The following is a 21,182-nucleotide window of genomic DNA, read 5'->3' on the forward strand; positions in this document are numbered from 1 at the left end:
TTTAGGGTCTATTTCAGAAGGAGTTCGATGAATTCTTTCCACATCTACTTTCCCTTCTGTTTCTATTATCTCTGGACAGTTCTCTTTGATAATTTCCTGTAAAATAGAATCTAGGCTCTTTTTTTGGTCATAGTTTTCTGGAAGTCCAATAATCCGCAGATTATCTCTCCTAGATCTATTTTCCAGGTCTATAGATTTTCCCAGTAAGTATTTGACGTTGTTCTCCAGCTTCTCATTTTTTTTGTTTTGTTTGACTGATTCTTGGGTTCTCTGTGAATCATTCATTTCTATTTGTTCCATCCTGACTTTTAAGGAGTTATTTTCTTCTTTCACAGTTTTTAGTTCTTTTTGTAAATGCCCAATTTCGTTTTTAAATGAATTATTTTTGCTCTATTGAGTTTTTTTCCATTTCCCTAATTTTTTTTTTTTTTGAGAATTATTTTCTTTTTCCAATTCAGAAATTCTATTTTCTTGAGACTTTTTTATCTTTTCCAATTCAGAAATCCTACTTTCCTGTGTTTTTTTAACCTTTTCTAATTCACTAATTTTGTTTCCCTGCATCTCCTGTGAATTCTTTATTTTTTCCAACTCCAATTTCAGGACATTATTATTCTCTATCATAACTTCCCTTTCTTTTCCCCATTTTTCCTCGATCTCCCTCAATTTCTTAAGAGCTTCTTCTAGGAGAGAGTTATGTGATGGGGGGCAGGAATCGTTCCCCTTTAGGTTGTTATCTGATTCTCTGCTGTCAACTTCCTCGGGGTTGGACACCCGCTCTTTCTCTGTATAGAAGGAATCTATGGTTTTTCTAGCTTTTTTGTTCATACTTAAAAAAAATCTTTTGGGGTCTGTCTCTGGGGTAGGAAATTATTTACTTCTTTACCAGCTTCCTCCCAGATGGGATGGATGCAGCGGCTCCTGAGCCTGAGCTAAGAGAGAGCTCTGGGAGAGAGTTCCCCACCCTCTCCCTGGGAGTGCCTCAGAGGTGATTAGCACTGCTGTGCTTTGAGGGCGTAGAATAGTGAAGACTGCAGGAAGCCCAGGCTATGTGTCCGGGTGGGGAGTGGGTGTCTGCAGCAGGTGACGTAAGAAGCCCCTGCGCTCAAACTGGAAGTGTCTGCCAGAAACCGCGGTCCCTAGTTCAAAGGTTCCGCTTCTCTGGGACTTCCTGGAGCTGAGTTCCACTCCCTCCAGCTAAGCTAGGCAGTGTGTGTTGCCTTGGGCCGTATCCACCCACTTGTCAGTCTCTTAACTATTCTCAGGAGGTAGCTGAGGCCACACCCCCTGGTGCCGAGTCACCCCCAGGGTCCCGGGAAAGTTTAATCTGAGTTTTAAAATATTTTGGCTTTCTCTTCTGAACTGCTAAATAATTAGCAGAGAAGAGCTAACAGCCTGTGCCAGATTCCTTTACCTCAGTGGCTTCTCTGATCCCAGAGCCCTTCCCAGCGCAATGGGCGCAGTGTGCCCCTACCCCACCGTCTGTGCTGGTCTTTCTTATTCCTCCCCTGAGAACTGACCTTTCCTGTTGAAACTCCAGATTCTCTTCAGCTGGTAAGTCGTGCTTCCAGTCCTTGTGGTATCTATCAGTCCTGAGCTAATTTTGAGACTTAATTTATCTAATTGGTTGTGAGGGAGTGAGGACGTTCACTGAGTCGTGTGTTTCCTCTCCGCCATCTTGGCTCCGCCCCCTGCCAGAACAGCCACTTTCAAAGATGTGAAAAGTTGTTATATGGTAATAAGGATAGACAATCTCTTTTGTCCTAGCACCTAGGACAACTGGAACAATGTTGCAGAAAGTCTGACTTCAGTTCAATTTTTTTAAAAAATTCTAAAGACAAGGACTATGCAATGGCCTTATAGCCATTATAGTTCTTTGTTATTGAAGAGATTCAGGTGAAATATCTATCAGGCTTAATGATAATTTATATAGAATAGCAAGGAGATTCTTAAGCTGGGGGACTGTGATATATTTTAGGGGACCTGTGAACTCAGATGTTAAATACATACATACATATATATATATATTTTTGTTTTCATTAATCTGTGATTTCATCTATAAATCTATATATTTTATGCATTTGAAAGCATTATTCTAGGAAGGTGATCCACAGACTTCAGACTGCCCAAGGGGTTAATGATACAAAAAATGGCTAAAAGCCCCTAAAAGAGAGGTTCACCGCTTACAAATTGTTTTCCTTACAATTCTATGAGGCAGACAGGACAAGGAGCCACTGAAGTACACAGTGGTTAAATGACAGCTGCCCAGACCAAGTTGCTATGTAGCAGAATTTGAATGCTGGTCTTCTCACTCCAAAATTATAAAACATGAGATAAGTGAATTGCCAAAATAAGTAATGCTTAAAAAAAAACTATCAATTCCTTCCCCCACTATAGTAAGCAGCTAGGGAGATGTAATAGAAAGGTATCTTGTGTTTGACAGAAAATTTCAAGAACACTTCCAGCTTTAAAATTCTGGGTTTCTATGTCTTCTGTGGTGTCTTCATATATTTGTATGTAGATGACAAAAATGTATCAACTGCATTTGAAGAGATATGTAAATATGTAAGTGTATACCATCTTCCATGTGTATACACACCTTTACATAGACAGTAGGGTTAAGGGATGTGCCTTAAAAATCAGTCAATACAGTTTCTTGATTCAATTGTTCCATTGGAATTCACATTAAGATTTATTGAACAAACTATAAACAGAGTAGAAGAGTCAACTTCGATGTAAATTTACAAAAGAATTGTAAAATTTGAACTGTCCACCAATGAGGAGGAAATTAGAGAAATAATAAGCAATTATTTTGCCCAACTTTATGCCAATAAATTTGATAACCTAAGTGAAATGGAGGACTACCTCCAAAAATATAGGCTTTCCTGATTAAGAGAAGAGGAAGTAAATTGCTTAAATAGTCCCATTTCAAAAAAAAAAAAAAAAGAAATAGAACAAGCTATTAATCAACTCCCTAAGAAAAAATCTCCAGGACCAGATGGATTCATAGGTGAATTCTACCAAACATTCAAAGAACAATTAGCTCCAATGTTATATAAACTATTAGAAAAAATAGGGAATGAAGGAGTCCTACCACCAGGTAGGTTGAAAACAGAGAAAGAAAACTATAGACCAATTTCTCTAATGAATATTGATGCTAAAATCTTAAATAAGATATTAGCAAAAAGACTACAGAAAATCATCCCCAGGATAATACACTATGATCAAGTAGGATTTATACAAGGAATTCAGGGCTGGTTCAATATTAGGAAAACTATCAGTATAATTGGCCATACTAATAACCAAATTAACAAAAATCATATGATCATCTCAATAGATGCAGAAAAAACATTTGATAAAATCCAACATTCATTTCTATTAAAAATACTTGAGAGTATAGGAATAAATGGACTTTTCCTTAAAATAATTAGTAGCATCTATTTAAAACCATCAATAAGCATCATGTGTAATGGGGAAAGATTGCATCCATTCCCATTAAGATCAGGGGTGAAACAAGGTTGTCCACTATCACCATTACTATTCAACATTGTATTACAAATGCTTATCATTCTTTGCTGATGATATGATGGTATACATAGAGAATCCCAAAGATTCAACTAAAAAGCTATTAGAAATAATCCACACCTTTAGCAAAGTTGCAGGATACAAAATAAACCCACATAAATCATCAGCATTCTTATATGTCACTAACAAAATCCAACAGTTAGAGTTACAGAGAGAAATTCCATTTAAAGTAAATACTGATAGTATATTTAGGAATCTATCCGCCAAGGGAAAATCAGAAACTATATGAGCAAAACTACAAAAGACTTTCCACACAAATTAAATCTGATCTAACCAATCGGAAAAATATTAAATGCTCTTGGATAGGGCAAGCAAATATAATAAAGATGACAATACTACCTAATCTATTTATTTAGCGCTATACCAATCAGACTCCCAAAAAACTATTTTAATGACTTAGAAAAAATAACAACAAAGTTCAAAGTTCATATGGAAAAATAAAAAGTCAAGAATTTCAAGGGTATTAATGAAAAAAATCAAATTAAGGTGGCCTATCTGTACCAGATCTAAAATTATATTATAAAGCAGCAGTTACCAAAACCATTTGGTATTGGCTAAGAAATAGACTAGTTGATCAGTGGAATAGGTTAGGTCCAAAGGACAAAATAATCAATAACTCTAATAACCTAGTGTTTGACAAACCCAAGAACCCCAGCCTTTGGGATAATAACTCACTGTTTGACAAAAATTGCTGGGAAAATTGGAAATTAATATGGCAGAAACTAGTCATTGACCCACACTTAACACCGTACACCGAGGTCAGGTCAAAATGGGTTCATGACCTAGGAATAAAGAATGAGATTAGAAATAAATTAGAGGAACATAGGATAGTTTACCTCTCAGACCTGTGGAAGAGGAATGAATTTATGTCCAAAGAAGAACTAGAGATCATTACTGATCACAAAGTAGAAAAATTTAATTATATCAAATCGAAAAGTTTTTGTACAAACAAAACTAATGCAGATAAGATTAGAAGGGAAACAATAAACTGGGAAAACATTTTTACAATCAGAGGTTCAGATAAAGGCCTCATTTCCAAAGTATATAGAAAATTGACTCTAATTTATAAGAAATCAAACCATTCTCCAATTGATAAATGGTCAAAGTATATGAACAGACAATTCTCATTTGAAGAAATTGAAACTCTTTCTAGTCATATGAAGAGTCATTATTAATCAGAGAAATGCAAATTAAGACAACTCTGAGATACGACTACACACCTGTCAGATTGGCTAGAATGACAGAGAAAGGTAATGCAGAATGTTGGAGGGGATGTGGGAAAACAGGGACACACTGATACATTGTTGGTGGAACTGTGAATACATCCAGCCATTCTGGAGAGCAATTTGGAACTATGCTCAAAAAGTTATCAAACTGTGCATACCCTTTGCTACTGGGTTTGTATCCCAAAGAGATCTTAAAGAATAGAAAGGGACCTGTATGTGCAAGAATGTTTGTGGCAGCTTTCTTTGTGGTGGCCAGAAACTGGAAACTACATGGATGCCCATTAATTGGAGATTGGCTGAATAAATTGTGGTATGTCAATATTATGGAATATTATTGTTCTGTAAGAAATGACCAGCGGGATGATTTCAGAAAGTCCTGGAGAGACTTTCATGAACTGATGCTGAGTGAAATGAGCAGGACCAGGAAATCGTTGTATACTTCAACAACAATACTATGTGATGATCAATTCTAATGGATGTGGCCATTTTCAACAAGGAGATGAACCAAATCAGTTCCAATAGAGCAGTAATGAACTGAACCAACTACACCCAGCAAAAGAACTCTAGGAGATGATTATGAACCACTACTAGAATTCCCAATGCCTCTAATTTTGTCCACCTGCATTTTGGATTTCCTTCACAGGCTAATTGTACACTATTTCAAAGTCCAATTCTTTTTGTAGAGCAAAACAACTGTTTAGACATGTATACATATATTGTACTTAATTTATACTCTAACATATTTTACATGTATTGGTCAACCTGCCATTGGGGGTGGGGGGAAGAAGGGGAAAAATTAGAACAAAGGGTTTGGCAATTGTCAATGTTGTAAAATTGCCCATGCATATATCTGGTAAATAAAAACTATTAAAATTAAAAAAAAAGAATTGTAAAATTTAAGTGGATTATTTTTTGCTTACTATAAGCAAAGAAAATAAAATTATCTATAAGACATCCTACATTATAATGCTATATTAGCCTATGTGACTATCTGCTTATAACTAGGTAAACTGACTCACTGCTCTTAATTTTTTGCTTCTATAAACCAATTTGTAAAGTACAGATTAAACTTTTAAAGTAAATTAAATTCATTTTGAAAAAGATAACTTGCTTTTTTTTAACTTGCTAAACCTGACAGCTTAATGAACCTGTCTTGTGTAAGTTTACAGAGAGTCAGTAGTAGGTAATAACAGTACTTGCATCTTTGAAATTCAAAAGTTTTGGCTACTATAAAAAGGAAAGAAAAAAAATGGCATGGGAATTTCCTAGAGAGAAATGCTATTGGTTAAATATTAGACATTGCTGATAGACCAGACTCCCTCCCATAAACCTTCTCTGCTAAGAGTTTTTTCCATAGAACAGGTGTGTTGAAACCAACATTATTCCAACATTATTTCAACAAACCAAACATCTAAACTATGTAATCATCGAATGACATCTGGGCTTGATCTAGCTGACTGATTATAAAAGAGTCTTTCATGATGATTAATGGATATTTTCATTGTTTGTCCATGCTAGAGTCTAGAGCAATAGCATTCATGTGGAAACTGAACAAGCAAAAATAAAGAAACCCCATCTTAGACAAAGGAAGGAAAGAAAAAAAGATCGGTGCCCTCCATCTGTTCTGAAGTGTGCTGAAACTGATTAAATCCTTTGATAGTAAAACACTGGCCATTGTCCCTGGAAGATGACATTCATGAACCAGGACTGGAAGGGCTTTGGGAATCTGCTTTTCTAATACACAGTAATGGTTTTGCATTGCTTTATTCACATGGTGATTCCCTCTTTTTTATCCAAAACATGCATTTACAAAACAGCAGGCAGAACAAAGATCACAGTCTCTGGCCATGAAATGAGCAAACTTATCTGGCATACACTAGAATCAAATCGCTGACCTTGGCCTCATTAATATAGTACTCTGGATAAGCTAATCAGTACTGAAGGGCTGAATGATTTATTAGTGGTGTGTTGACACTGGGAATTTAAAGTTTCCCACACTTTAAAAATATTCCTTTTCCAGAAATTTCAAAATAAACATTACCTTCTCTGAACTAAAGACAAATCACCTTTGTGGAGTTAAGACTGTCTTCTTTATGTCTTCTACAGACTACCCAGAAAAATAGGTATACATCTGATAATGCTTTTTTTACACTTAATTATGCTATATCCTTAGAAATTCAATTTCTTGGATCCTTCAACCACTTTTACCCTTCTTTTATTCTCTGCAGCTTTTTCATGGGAAAAAATATCCAATTTCTCCTGGATAGATTGCTACTTCTTCACATACTGTGGTGTCCCCTCCCTTTATTCTTCATTAAAACCACAATTAAAAGGGGAAAAAACCTTCCCTTATCTTTTATTTTCATAGAATTACCACAAAACTTGTTTCCTTGTCCTCCCCATGTTGGTGCTAGAAAATCATAATCAATACAAATGAATATGCATGATGACAGAGAAAGTGTTATATAAATTTAAAAAGAAAAGAAAAATATTGCAAGGATTGTCCAAATCATTCTATCCTTGGGAGAATATGGTTTCATATCACATATGAGTAATATCTTCTATAAGCTTAATGAAATATGCAGTGGTGAAAACTGGGTTCAAATTATGCTGTTAAGCAAGACACTTCACTTGTCTAGGCCTTGGTCTCCTCATCTATAAAATGGAAGAATTAAACTAGGTGATTTCTAAAGATTTTTACATTTCAAAACCTGTAAATCCATGTGATGACTTCCCAATGCCTCCCTTTTATAATTTCTGTAAGAATCTAATAAATTCCAGCATCTTAGATTAGACAAGACATCAAAAGGTGAGTTCATATCAAGCTATCTTCCCACTATCCAATTATGCCTAAATCAGTCACAATAGAATAATCTAATCTATATCTTTATCTAATCTATATCATCTCAGTAACTAAATCAATTCAATGTAACAAATATTAAGCACTTACTCTGTGCCAATCACTGTTTTATGGGACACAATGAAGTGATTAAGACATATACTTCATGGACATTATAATTCTAATGGGGGATATAGGACATATAAATAACTCTGAATACAAAGTGCATGTTACATGTTTAACCTACATTGGATTGCTTGCTTTCTAGGGCAAGGGAGAGTAGGGAGGGAGGGAAAAAATTTTGGAACACAAGGTTTTACAAAAGTGTATCTTGAAAATTATCTTTGCATGTATGTGAAGACCAAGTTAGCACCCTGGATACCTTAGAATCAGCCAGAGTCCGGATAAGCAAAAGTCCTTGGTCTTTATTCTTGGTCTTTGGGGTAGAAGTGAGTTGGATGGACGCAAGACTCTCCTCTCTTTCTCTATCACCCAAGGTGATTCTGTCATGTCTTCCTCCACCCCCTAATCCTTCCCACAATTCTCTGTATACACCAAAAGATTGAATCAGCACAAAATAGTGGGAAGGGCCATTTTCCAAGCACATGCTAATTGAGTATTGTCCAATCAGTAATTAGCTTTAAGTGTTCAATAGTCCGACCTCAGTGCATCAACTCAGAGTTTCAGCCCTTTACACGCGTACTTGGAAAATTAAAAGCAATTATTAAAAAATTAAATGCAATATTAGGAAAATTATCAACATAATTGACTATATCAATAACCAAACTAACAAAAATCATATTATTATCTCAATATATGCAGAAAATCACTTGATAAAATACAACATCCATTCCTATTAAAAAACTAGAGAGCATAGGAATGGAGTTTTCCTTAAAATGATAAATAGCATCTATCTAAAACTATTTGCAAGTATTATATGTAATAGGGATAAACTATAAGGTTTCCCAATAAGATCAAGAGTAAAACAAAGTTACGCATTATTATCACTATTATCCGATATTGTACTAGAAATGTTAGCTTTATCAATAAGAGAAGAAAAGGAAATTGAAGGAATTAGAATAGGTAATGAGGAAACAAAATTATCACTCCTTGTAGATGATATATGTTCAATTGTCTTTACTCAATTTAGTCATTTAAAACAATTACAAATGTTTATTCCTACTGTTGTATTCATCAAAATACTTTGTGCTTGTGTTGTATTCAATTTTTCTAACTTCAGCAAAAAAAAAAATAATAATAATTCATTTGTTCTAAGAATTCTCCTAAAATGTAAATTTTAGTACTGGTTTTCTAATAGGTAGATATTTAAAGAACTCCATCAATGTCAAATGCTTTAGCTTGGCAGAACTGGTGAAATGTCCAAAAAATGAGAACAATATGTAAATTCTTATTTAAATATGTCCTTTGCAATTATTTTAGTGTAGTGGAAAGAATGCTAGGCTTGAAGTGAGAAGATCTGGGTTCTAATTATCATTCTCTTCCTACTTTGTATGATATTAAACTAATCATATAAACTTTCTGAGCACCAGTTTTCTTTTCTGTATATTGCTGGAGTTGATCTAAATTAATTCTGTGGGTTTTTTTGGTAGACCTAAATGCCATGTTAAAGCATCGATTTAAACCACTACCCTTATTATATGGAATTCAGCACAAGTTAAAATAAACAAGGTTAAAAGATTTAAAAATTCTGATCAATGGCCATAATCAACCATGATTCTAGAAAGCCAGTGATGAAAGTCTTCCTGAGAGAGCAATGATTGAGACAATTCAGAAATGCATATTTTTGGATATGGACAATGTCATGATTTGTTTTCCTGACACTTATTACAATGATTTTGTTTGGTTCTTTTTTCTCCACAATGGGAGAGAAGGCAGGAGGGAAGAAAAATATATTTTTATTCATTGAAAAATATTTTTTTAAAAAACAACATAAGCAGAGATGAATACTGGGTGTCTTATTGGAATGACCAAAAGGACTAAATTGGAATCAGAGATTTGATCCAAAAGAAATATTAGTTTGAAGAATATCCTACAATTTTAACCCAGCTTTAACAAGTATATAGATTGTGTTGGCATCTAATTCTTTATTCAATCTTTTAGTCTTACAAAAGAAATTCTAAATATAAAATGTCAGCTATACAGAATTCAGTACAACTAGCATTATATAAACATGCTTATATAAACACTGTGCTAGGCACTAGGTATACAAAAATAAAACAAAAATAATGAGTTTACATTCAATATGATGGAGGTGTGGGAAAGTATTTCACAGAGAGAGAAATATGTAAATTCAAGATAATTTGAGATGAAAAGTATACTAATAACTGTGGGAAGCAAAGGCTTCCTAGAAGAAATGGTTGATTGGTTATTGCCTTTAAATCTTAAAGAGGACTAAAAAGTGTGGATCAAGGTACAGTGTGTCCAACTGGCTGATCAGATCAATACAAATGCAGAAGACTTTACCACAGTTGGGATACAAATAGTCCACATGAACATCTGGAGCAAAGATAGTCTAAATTTGCATATCTCACATTCTTTTGAGCTACTGAAATTATATATAGCATTTATTTTGTATATACCATCTTTTTATAGAGTATATATTATATAGTATTAAAGAGTATAGCATTTTTTTTTGATGCAGGCATAGTATGCTGGACTCTTATTCCAGCATCTCCCATACTTTCCAATCAATTCAAATGTTCTTCAGAAAGACATTGAGCTTGTCCCTATCATTGCTTCCTCTGACCTCAATGTGAGTAGTTGCCTTGTATGAATCTGATGTAAAATAGTCTTTTAGGCAAACATATTTTTGGTACCTAAACTTTAATGAAAGTTAAGGTTAGAAGTAATGAGAGACTTCATTCCAGAAATGGGGACCAGCTTGTGCAAATGCAAAAGGTGGAAACTAGAATGTCTGCTTCAGGAAACAGCAAGTGGGCTAGTTTGGCTTAAACATAGATTAAAGAAGAGAAAAAATGAAGATGCAGACTAAAATCACCGAAGTGTTTAGCTTTCAAGAAGCAGATTGATTCTATTGTCAAAATATTTTTCATATTTATACATGGCATTCTTTGTATAATAATCTGGCCTTTTATCGTGACAAAGATATTCTCACATTCTCTCCTTCCTCTTTTTCTCCACCTGCCCCCCCATATACACAACTTTCATTCTTTAAGGAGGTTTCTTATGGATAGCACATTGATATTTGAGCATTGTCTAATAAAGCCAACTAACAGCCCTCAATGTAAGACTTTTAAATTATTTGGAGTAGTAATGATCATTTTTTAAGGTTTTGCATATCTCCCAATTTTTTTCCCAAAAATTCTAGAAGTAAAGGTAGTTAGCTTGAAAAGCACATAATCTGGAAGGCTCCATGCTAATTGTAGACTTACTTAGGAATTTAACTATTTGGAAATGTCCCTTTGAACCCAGAATTCCAGAGCTGAAAGATTAGTGAGTTAAACCACATAGCCCCCATGCCTACCTACAGTCAAGTTAATAATTACATCCAATTTAATTTTTAGAATCTCAGACTCAAGAGAAAGTCTTTAAGTAACAACCTTATGGTATGTTCTATTAAAGTTTGCACATGATTATTAAAAAAAAAAATTAGACCTCTGTGAAGTTTTGATAATAAGATTATAAAACACAAACCATTCTTCTAAAATTGTTTAGCAGCCTGAAATATAACCAAAGTTCAGTCAAAGTTTGCAAGGTAGGCAAAGATTCAAGATTTTCAGAACTCTGCCAACACTTCTCATCTTTCCTTCCTTACCTATTTACTCCATGCTCTCCCGTCAATTTCTATAACCCAAGGGGATGAAAATAATTCCCAAGTCTCCACAAATCAAAACACACAGCAGGGTTAATACATTCGTGGAGGGAAGTCTGATGGAAAAAGCATTCTGCCAACCATGGGAACAGTTCAAAGGTGTCATATTTCACATTTTGCAGTGGTTTACTTGGCAGCTTGTAACTTGTGTCAATATAACATGAAAAGAATTGATGCAAAAAACTCTGTGAACCCCATAAACTGTTAGGCTTAAGCAATCTGTGCACCTTGAGAAAAGGAGTTTTCAATCAGCTCATCTAGGAGCAAAAAATAGGCAACAAAAACATTCAGACGCTAATGAACAGTGAAAGCCTAAAGATAATTCAAAATCTACCAATATGTATGAGTCACAAATGGGTTCATTCATTCAACAAACATTAAGCTTAGTTCAAGGCTGAAGTTGTATGGTGAAGAGGTTAGAGAGATGATGACCTCTAAACCAGGAAGACAAAGATTTAAAATCTACTTCTAACACTTTATTAATTAAGTCACTTTATGTCTCAAGACTCCAAGCAATTCTCTTAAGACTCTGTGGCAGATAAGATACTAATCTGCATTAGTAAAGGTATCCTGTTATCACACCAGTCTCTATCTATTTGTTCAAGGCCTTGTACTAAGTTCTGGAATGCACAAAGATTTTTTTTTTTTTAATGGCACAGTTCCAACCCTCAATGAAAAATATATTTTGAAAACTTGAAAATACAGACAACTCATTTTCATGAGCTAATAATTCATTGGTTAAATTTTCCAGGATCTTCTCCTTACTTGTGCTACCTGTCTTTTCACTTCTCAATCGTACCTCTATCAGTGAATGAGCTAAGGGAAAATAAAAGAAACTAAAGCTTGAAAAATACAATAACTTTTTAAATGTAAGTAGTTTTAGAAGAGGTTGAAACTATTGACTAGGATGTTTGCCAGCTGTATTTGTGTTTCAGTTACCTATACTACCTTCTCCCCTCAGGCAAAACTAAATCAACAAGAATTTTTCATATAGCATACAGAGTGCAACTTGAATGAGATAATCAATGTGAAAGCACCTTCTAAACCTTAAAGCACTTTATAAATGACAATGGAGTCTGTTTCACACTAATTCCATCATAAAAGACTGGTTCTAATTCAGAATTACAACTGAAAAGCACCAGCCAGGAATTCAAACAATTAATTATATGACAAAATAAAATTTCAACAGTACATTGCAAATATAGAGAGTAAATACATGTCATAATTATTCAACCATAACTAATTTAAAAGAGAAAAAAGTGGCAATTTAACCTCTCAGGGCCCCAGGCAATTCTCTATGGGGCTCTAAATGTGCAGGTCTTCTTTGGAGACTTCCCTCATTAGTAGGACCTGGTCCAAAAATCCAAAAAATAAAAAAAAAAATTTAAACCTAATTTTACCCTGGTCTGAGAGAAACAAGTAGGAGGTAGTATTAAAAGACTTAGTGTGAGGGGCATTATTTGAAGTTTCCCACAGAACTAGAAGGGACTTCTAACATGATCTAACCTCTTTCTTTTTAGTTTTACAGATGAAGAAAAGTCTAGAAAAGGATCTTGTTCTTTAGTCATTTGTTGCTATATATGATTCTTTCTAAACCCTTTTAGGGTTTTCTTGGCAAAATAACTGACATTATTTGCTATTTCCTTCTTCAGTTCATTTTCCAGATGAGGCAAACAAGGTTAAGTGACTTGCTCACATCCCACAGCTAGTAATAAGTATCTGAGGACAAATTGGAACTCAGGTCTTTAAGACTCCAGATGTGGAATTCTATCCACTGCACCACCTAGAATCCCCTAGAAAAGGCTCATAGGCTCATATATCAAGAGTTGAAAGGGACCTTGCAGATCCTCCAGTACAACACTCTCATTTTACAGGTAAAGAAGCTGTAGTCCAAAGACATGAAATAATTTATCAAGAGTCACACAGATAATGTGTGATCAAGCCAGAATTTGAATGCAAGTCTTTCCCCTGGACTAGTATGATTTGTCCAAGATCACAGAGATATTAAGTAATAGACACAAGTCTTTAATTCAAGGAATATTTATTAAAGAATCTACGATGTGAAAGATATTGCACTATATGCTGAGGATTCACAAACAACAATAAAAACAATCCTCACTTGAAAGAAGCTTACCTTCTCCTAGGCACATGATTACACATGATGTTGCAGGATGGTACACATAAACACAGATAAGCAAATGCATTTGAACTGATATCTCCTTACTCCCTTTTTGTGATTCTTTTCACTGCACCATCATGCTTTCAATTCATAGCACAGAAGAACTTAAGCTCCAACTTGTCCCACATTGTAATCTAGCCATATTTATAATAAACTGGAAGAAGAAAAGTTGAAAGGAGTCCTCAAGTCTGCAGAGTTGAAATCTACTAATAGTGAGAAGCCATATGAAAAACTGACAGAGGTCGGGTCTTTTGAGCATGTAAAATCTAATTCATTTATGGCATTGATACATATGTGTATTAAAGAATGATCTCTTCAAATACATGCTTATTTTTTTAAATCCACTTCTTCTTCAGTAGCCAAATATTATCTTTTAGACCAGTAATCTCTTAAATTCATGTAGGTTTTCCTTTGCACCTTCCAATCCTTCACATCAAGCCACAAGTATTTGTTAAGTGCCTACCTTGTGCAAGATACTGTGCTGGGTAAACAAAGAAAGCCAAAAAAAAAGTCTCTGCTGAACAATGGCTCTTACTTTAAAGGGAATATAAAGTCTTCAACACTTCTCACTTCACTATAATGGACCTGTGATCTCATCAAGGTAGATGCAGATTTGGGGCAACAGTAAAGAAAACAGTATCACTGTATTGTAGAATATATGAAGACAGTGAGGCATAAAGTGTGAGAAGAATGGAAATGGGAGACATTTTGAACAACAAACAAGATTTTATATTTTTATTCCATGTTCATTATTCTTTCCAGTACACCATGATACTTGTAGTACAGAAGAGCTTAGGCTCAAACAAGAGGAAAAAAGCCCACTCTTATGGGAAAACTTTGTCCATATCCTCCCTTAAGTCTTCCATAGAGGCCTTCAAAAGGAGGCATGAGTACTAATGGAGTACTAATGGCCAGTACAAACTGGCCCACTAGTTAAGCTTTGTTTTCCTTATATCATCATCACCTCTCATATTCCACTCATGCAATTCTGATGATATCCTTCATGCCCCTTGTCCTACTTTACTAGTAATATGTTGTGGCCTACTTATATGGCCACTAGATGCATCTCCATTGCTCTTTGGGTGGTCCAAAACATTACTATTTAAGTATGTTAGTTCAGATAACCATATATCATACTAAACTATACAACCTCTATAACAGTGATGTTACTTTTTGGACTAATAGTCTTTGCAAATGTAGCTTCAGAATCACATGACTGGTAGCATTATTCTAAACATTGTATAGAAATATGAATTTTAGGGAGATTGATTTTATAATCAGCAACAAATTGATTCACAGATTTAGAACTAAATGAGACAGGTAGAGATTATCATCAGGAGAGATGAAGGATAAGAATATAAACCAGGATAACATTAAATTATGGAAGTAAAAAACTTAACTAGGAAATGGTAAGCAGTGTTCAGATGAACATAGAGGAAGCTAATGGATGTGCAGAAATCTAACAAGAAAAAATCTAGAGAAAGAAACTAGTTGGAAGTTTTGATTGCATATAATCCAGATTGTATCTAAACAACGGCCAAAAAAGATCTGGCCTTTTCAAGAATTCAATACTGATGGGGAAGATAGAGCAAGGAGAAAGTCCTGGTTGCAAGAGTGGTGAGAGGGAACACTAGTACTCCATCAATTTCCTATTCTCAGTCACTTCAAAGAGCTGCTATTCATATTTTTATACAAATAGATCATTTCCCCCTTTAAAATTTTGTTCTTTGCCCTACTGCTTTCCACTGTTAATCTTTCCTTGCTAGAATGAAAGTTCCTGACTCCAGGACCAGTGCTCTACCCACTGACTCATCTAGCAGCCTCCTTAGCAAACAGAGGTTAAATGACATGCCCAATGTCACAAATTTAGTAAGTGTCTGAGGATAAATTTGAGCTCAAATCTTCCTTACTCTAAGTTAAATTCTTTTTCCATGGTTCAACCTGGCTGTCTCTGTCCTGTTATCAGATAAGACACTCTATCTTCTGGGCACTTTGATTGGCTGTTTTCCATGCCTAGAATTCTCTCTTCACATCTGCTTCCTGTCTTCCTTCAAATTTCTAATTTAAGTTTCATTTCTCCAATTTTCATAACTATGGAAACCAAATAAATGCCTATCCATTTTTCACATCTTTGACTCAGAAAAACCTCTACTGTATCCCAAAGAGCAAAAGTTCCACTTCCTACAAGAAGCCTTTCACAATCCCCTTTGATTCTTGCATCTTCCCACTATTGACTATCTCCCACTTTTATTCAGCCTTGTTTATACTTAGTTGTTTGCATGTTGTCTCCTGCAATAGATTGCCTTTCCTTAGAGCAGGAACTGTGTTGGGAAGGCAGAGGGCAAAGGGGAGGGGAGGGATTGCTTTTCTTTGTATCCTCAGTGAGCAGTACAGTACTTAACAAACTTAATATAAGTTTATTTACTGAATGATATCAGAGACAAGTCTATTAGGCTACTGATTCTCAGTTCAATTCAACTGAACAAATATTATTAATATTATATTAATAAACATTATTTAAATATTTATTAATGCCACTTGTTATTTATATATATGACTATCAGTTTTATTTATTAAAAATTGTATTAGGTTCTTACTACATGTAAGGCACTATGCTAGACAACATAAATAAGGTCAGTTTTTGAATAGCAAACAGAAGGGTACTCTGTTAATTTTTTTTTTCTATTCTTCCCTCTTTAGGCTAGGAGAAACCATTCCAAAATAATCTTCCTGTTCTTTCCTAATACTCTTTTCCTTGTCCTCTCCATTCCTATTTTTCTTTCTTTTCTCATGTCCTTTTCCCCATTCCCAAGTGGCATCTAGGTGAGTTGATGAGATCAAGTTTGGCATACAAGTTTGGCAATTGATTTTCAATTCTTTTTCTCTTCTTTCTAATAGCAGAAAATAAAACTTGTAGACTCTTCAATATCCTTTACACCCAACTATATTGAATATTCAGAACAATCCAGGACTACAAAAGAATTTAACAAAGGTCAATGTGAAATTGGCAATTCAGACTTTAAAAGTCTGCATGGTTGTGAGTTTTAAAGGTTATAAATTCTTGAACATTATCCTCTCTAAATTATTTAAAAGAGCAACCATATTGGACAATGGTCTTTCTTCTCAAAGATTTATCACAGTCAGTAAAACTATTCTGAGAGAGTGATTGAAAATGATCCTAAGTGGTCATCTATGACTGTATGAAAAAGACTGCCTGTGAAGTTCCAATCAAAGATATAAGGATTTGGGGAGTGGAGCAAATACCATAAACCATATTGGGGCAAGCAGTACAAAATGAGTCATCAGATTAGCTATCTTTAAGTATTTGAAGGGCAATCCATTCAAATCAAGAGTTTACTGAAATGGCTTGTATCCAGAGGAAAAAGTAGGAAAAATTAGTAGAAACTGACAAATACATTTAGGTCTGCTATAAAATACTTCTGAAAAATCAGAATTTTCCAGAAGCTAAATAAGCTCCCCAGAGGAGGAGAGAGAAGAGAGAAATGGTGGTAGCTTATTTCCTCCCACACTAGAGGTCTTCAAGTAAAACATACCATTCATCAGGTATGGGAAAAGACAAGATGATTTCTGAAATCTGTTCCAAGTCTGGCATTATGTGATTCCATGAAAATAAGAATTACCTCTACAAAAGTTTTCTGTCAGGTCATCTAAAAGTCAAAATATGTTTTTCCATTGAAACAATGTTGTAAATGGTGTTTAAATTCCAAGGATAGCTCACAAAAGTTTGTCTAACTTATAATGTATCTAAAATACAAGAGCATTACAAATATATTGTATATTATAGCTCAGTATATGATACTATATAATAATATAGCATATTACAGTATAATATGTAGTTTGTTACAGCATATCATACTAAAACGGTACAGACATCAGAGTTATTATATATTAGCATTATAAAGCAATATATTATAGTACATAAATAACTTAGAAGCAAATGGAACAATGGATAAAGACCCAGCTAGGTCTGAAATAGTGGGCTTCAAATCCTGCCTCTGACATATACTAGCTGTTTGACCCTAGGCAAATCACATAACTTCTCAATGCCCTGGGCAACTGTCTTTAGAACTATAAATTGCACATCTAATCTGATGTTATAGAAGTTCTCCTGAATTTCCTAAACTGATAAAATCCCAGGTCCAGTGAAAGATAGATAGATAGAAGGATAGATGGATGGATGGATGGATGGCTAGATGTATAAGGTATTGTATGTATTTTAATACATACACACAAGACAATGTTTGTTTTTTTGGGTTTTTTTTTGGAATATCTTCATTTGGGGTAACTAGGTGGTGCAATGAATAGAGCACCCACCCTGAAGTCAGGAGGACTTGAGTTCAAATATGGTTTCAGACATAGGAATGACATAGGAAGTTTCCTAGGTTAATATTATGTGCCAAATGAGGAATATTTTCAATATGTATCTATAAGCTAAATGTATGCTGGATGTGGGAAAGCACCGAACTTGGAGTCGGGAAGTCCTAAATTCCTAAGTTCAAATCCTACGGCTAATACTTATTAGCTATGACCCCGTACAAATCATTTAAATTCTCAACCTCAGTTTCTTCATCTACAAAATGGGAAAAAAATTAGTATATCTTACTGAGTGGTGAAGGTGAGATGATGTATATTTCATCAAACTTTGAAATGCTATTTAAATGCTTATATTATTCTCAGAGGTGATACACTTCCTAGTTAAGTGGGCAAGTCACTTAACCCCAATTGCCTTAGTAAAAAAAAAAAAAAAAAAAAAAAAAAGTAGAAGAAAAATCTTCATTTTTCTAATATAGTATGCCAGCAACATTATAGCCCTGACAATGAAATATCCTTTCCCACAGTTATCTCTTATTGCCAAATCTAAAGATCTTTTTTCGAAACTCATCTTTCTTAACCTCTTTGCAGCCTATGAAACTGTTGATCAACATTAGAAGATATATTCATACATTAGGAGGTCAGTTCATATATTAGGAGATATATATCTGCTAAATACAAACATGTATGCACTTATACATACATATATATGCATATATATATATATAAAACTGTGACAAGTCAACAATAAAGAGTAAAGGCTAACTGATGATCTCAATAAGAAAGAACAATAAACATACATTAATTAGGATTTTTGCTTCTGCTTCTATTACTAAGGATAATTAGCAACATGGCTTGTTTTTTAAATACATCAGAATCCAAAGTAATTTATGTTTAAATTTTACAAGATTGCTTGAATTTTATAGTTTTATATTTCACAGGAGAAATCCATGATCCCTCAACTTACTTATATTGACATCTATCACTAAGCCATACAACCCATCTTAAGGTAACAAATAACTATCTTTCACTAAAGGATTAGGATCTTCAATAATTTATTAGTTTTCATCCTGCTGCAGACAAATGATACTGAGTTTTCAGTTTTGATGTAGGCCTAACATCAAAATGTGTACCTTGATCTACTTGAAACTATGTCTGTCACTTTCATGAACAATAAATTTAACAAACATTGAAAATCATATTTTAAAATGTTATTGAAACACTCATTACATTTTAAAATTACATAGCAAATTAATATTGGTTATTTGTGAAGTTGTATTTAGGAATAGCATATATACAAATAACTTCAGTAATGAAGTTCATTCTTCCCCCCAATCTTTCAGATACTATATATTTAATGTTATTCCTTTAGCAATAAAGATTATATGTACGTGATAAATGAGAAAAGAGTATTCTCCTGAGGAATACTAAAGGGGTGTTACAATTTTGTTCTGTGTGCTGTTCCCTTAATAATGTGACAAACCCAAAGATGTTATTTCTTACACATAGTAAGAGTGGGAAGGAAAAATTTTAGCTACTGAACAGAATTCTGGAAAAGGTTAAAATTTCTACTAGATTTTTCTTGTAGTTCATCTTTTCATAAGTAAAGTTATGAAAACTTTTCCACAGAGTTCCCAAAGTCCTATTGAGATTTCAGAGGAGTTTGGAACCTTAATTGTTCTAGCCAACTACAGTTTGTTCCAAATCCTCAAAGAAGGCTTTATCTTAATTAAAATTCAACTTTGTCATTTTCATTAAAACCTAGGAAAATATTCTGTATTCTAAGAGTAAATCCAGTGAAGCAGATGAGCATAAAGCACAAAAGTAAAAGGATGAAGTCAAAATATAAAGCGACTAGATAGGTTCAATAATCCTCCAATCTTATTCACCTAGATATTCCCTTTAGCACTCATGATTTCCAGTGGGATCTTTGCTGTTCCAACTGGGTTCTCTTTCTCATCATATCATCCGGGGATAAGTGAATTGTTTAGGGAAATAAAGGTGCAAGAGAAATAGGATTTTGTGTCAAGGTTCAGAGTCCCTTCTATTTTACATCAAAAATTCCTAAGAATTTCACCAAAGAAATAGGCAATGGGTATATAATGCCCATTGCTGCTATTATTAAATATTGCTTCATATCTAAAGTAGGAAATGAATTGTTTAAAAGCTTTCAAAATCAGTATGATATAAAATAAAGATCAAAGTTCAAAATATGAACTAGTATCTTTATTTTTTTAAATGTCAAAGGGGCAACAATATTAATTTGGACTTTAAAAAAATTTAAATTGAGTATAATTACCTCTGAATTAACTTCCATTGATCTTTTCTTTGGTTCTCCAATGTCCAGGTAGCTGAAAAATAGATAAATAAAGATCACTTTTTGTAATATTTGAATGAGATAATCAGTATATGTTAACAATTAATGAAAATACAACAAATTGTAAGAGAATTTTCAGATATACATTTTAGCAACCAAAGAACTATTAAAAATTGAAATAATAAGCCATATCTAAAAAGTCATATTTTTTTTAAAAAACTAGTGGCAAGAAATGCTTTCCACATTATTGACCAGAACTTGATAATTTCTTCTCTAAGTTTCAAGAGGTCAGAAAAAAGATACTTTTATTAAGGAATTTTAACTATTCAATAGGTTAGGATTGGTATCTAACCAATCCATCTGGGATTGTTCAGTTATAATCAGAGAGAGAAGGATGGATTAGGTAATCTCTAGAGGTCCCTATTTTTCTATTACAACTGGATTGTGCTGGATTTATCTTTTTAAGCCTGTTCTATCATTTTAAATAACTCCTAGCACAATACATATATAAGAGATGCTCAATAAATGTTTGTTGAAGTAAATTCATCCAAAACTAAATTTTTATATTATTTTCTCCATATCATTTAACTTTTTATCACTCTGCTCTTTCACCAAAGGAGGATAAACATTTCCTTTTCTGTTTAAATATTAATTCAAAAACATTTAAACAAAAAAAAAAATTTAAGGTCCATTATATCAAAATGTACATATGAAAAGAAGCAACTCTCTCCTTTACATGTATATTTAGACTGAGTAAGCAAGTATGTCATCTTTTGTACCTGAGAGGTTGTTCTGTATTCCTAAACTTCAGGAAACATCTTATGTTATACTCTACTCTTTCCCTATCCTTCATC

At 33.9% G+C, this 21,182-nt stretch overlaps 1 protein-coding gene across 5 annotated transcripts in view; it reads right to left on the reverse strand.

The window, feature by feature from the left end:
- DCDC2 (doublecortin domain containing 2) overlaps positions 1 to 21,182 on the reverse strand; it is a 200,764-nt gene that overhangs the window by 174,292 nt on the left and 5,290 nt on the right. For all 5 annotated transcript variants that reach the window (XM_074272693.1, XM_074272688.1, XM_074272680.1 and 2 more), the window contains one exon: positions 20,311 to 20,362. In XM_074272693.1, coding sequence (XP_074128794.1) covers positions 20,311 to 20,362 — 52 coding nt within the window. The remainder of the gene's footprint in view (positions 1 to 20,310; positions 20,363 to 21,182) is intronic.

Source organism: Sminthopsis crassicaudata, chromosome 1 (assembly GCF_048593235.1).
Source record: "Sminthopsis crassicaudata isolate SCR6 chromosome 1, ASM4859323v1, whole genome shotgun sequence".
NCBI lineage: Eukaryota > Metazoa > Chordata > Mammalia > Dasyuromorphia > Dasyuridae > Sminthopsis > Sminthopsis crassicaudata.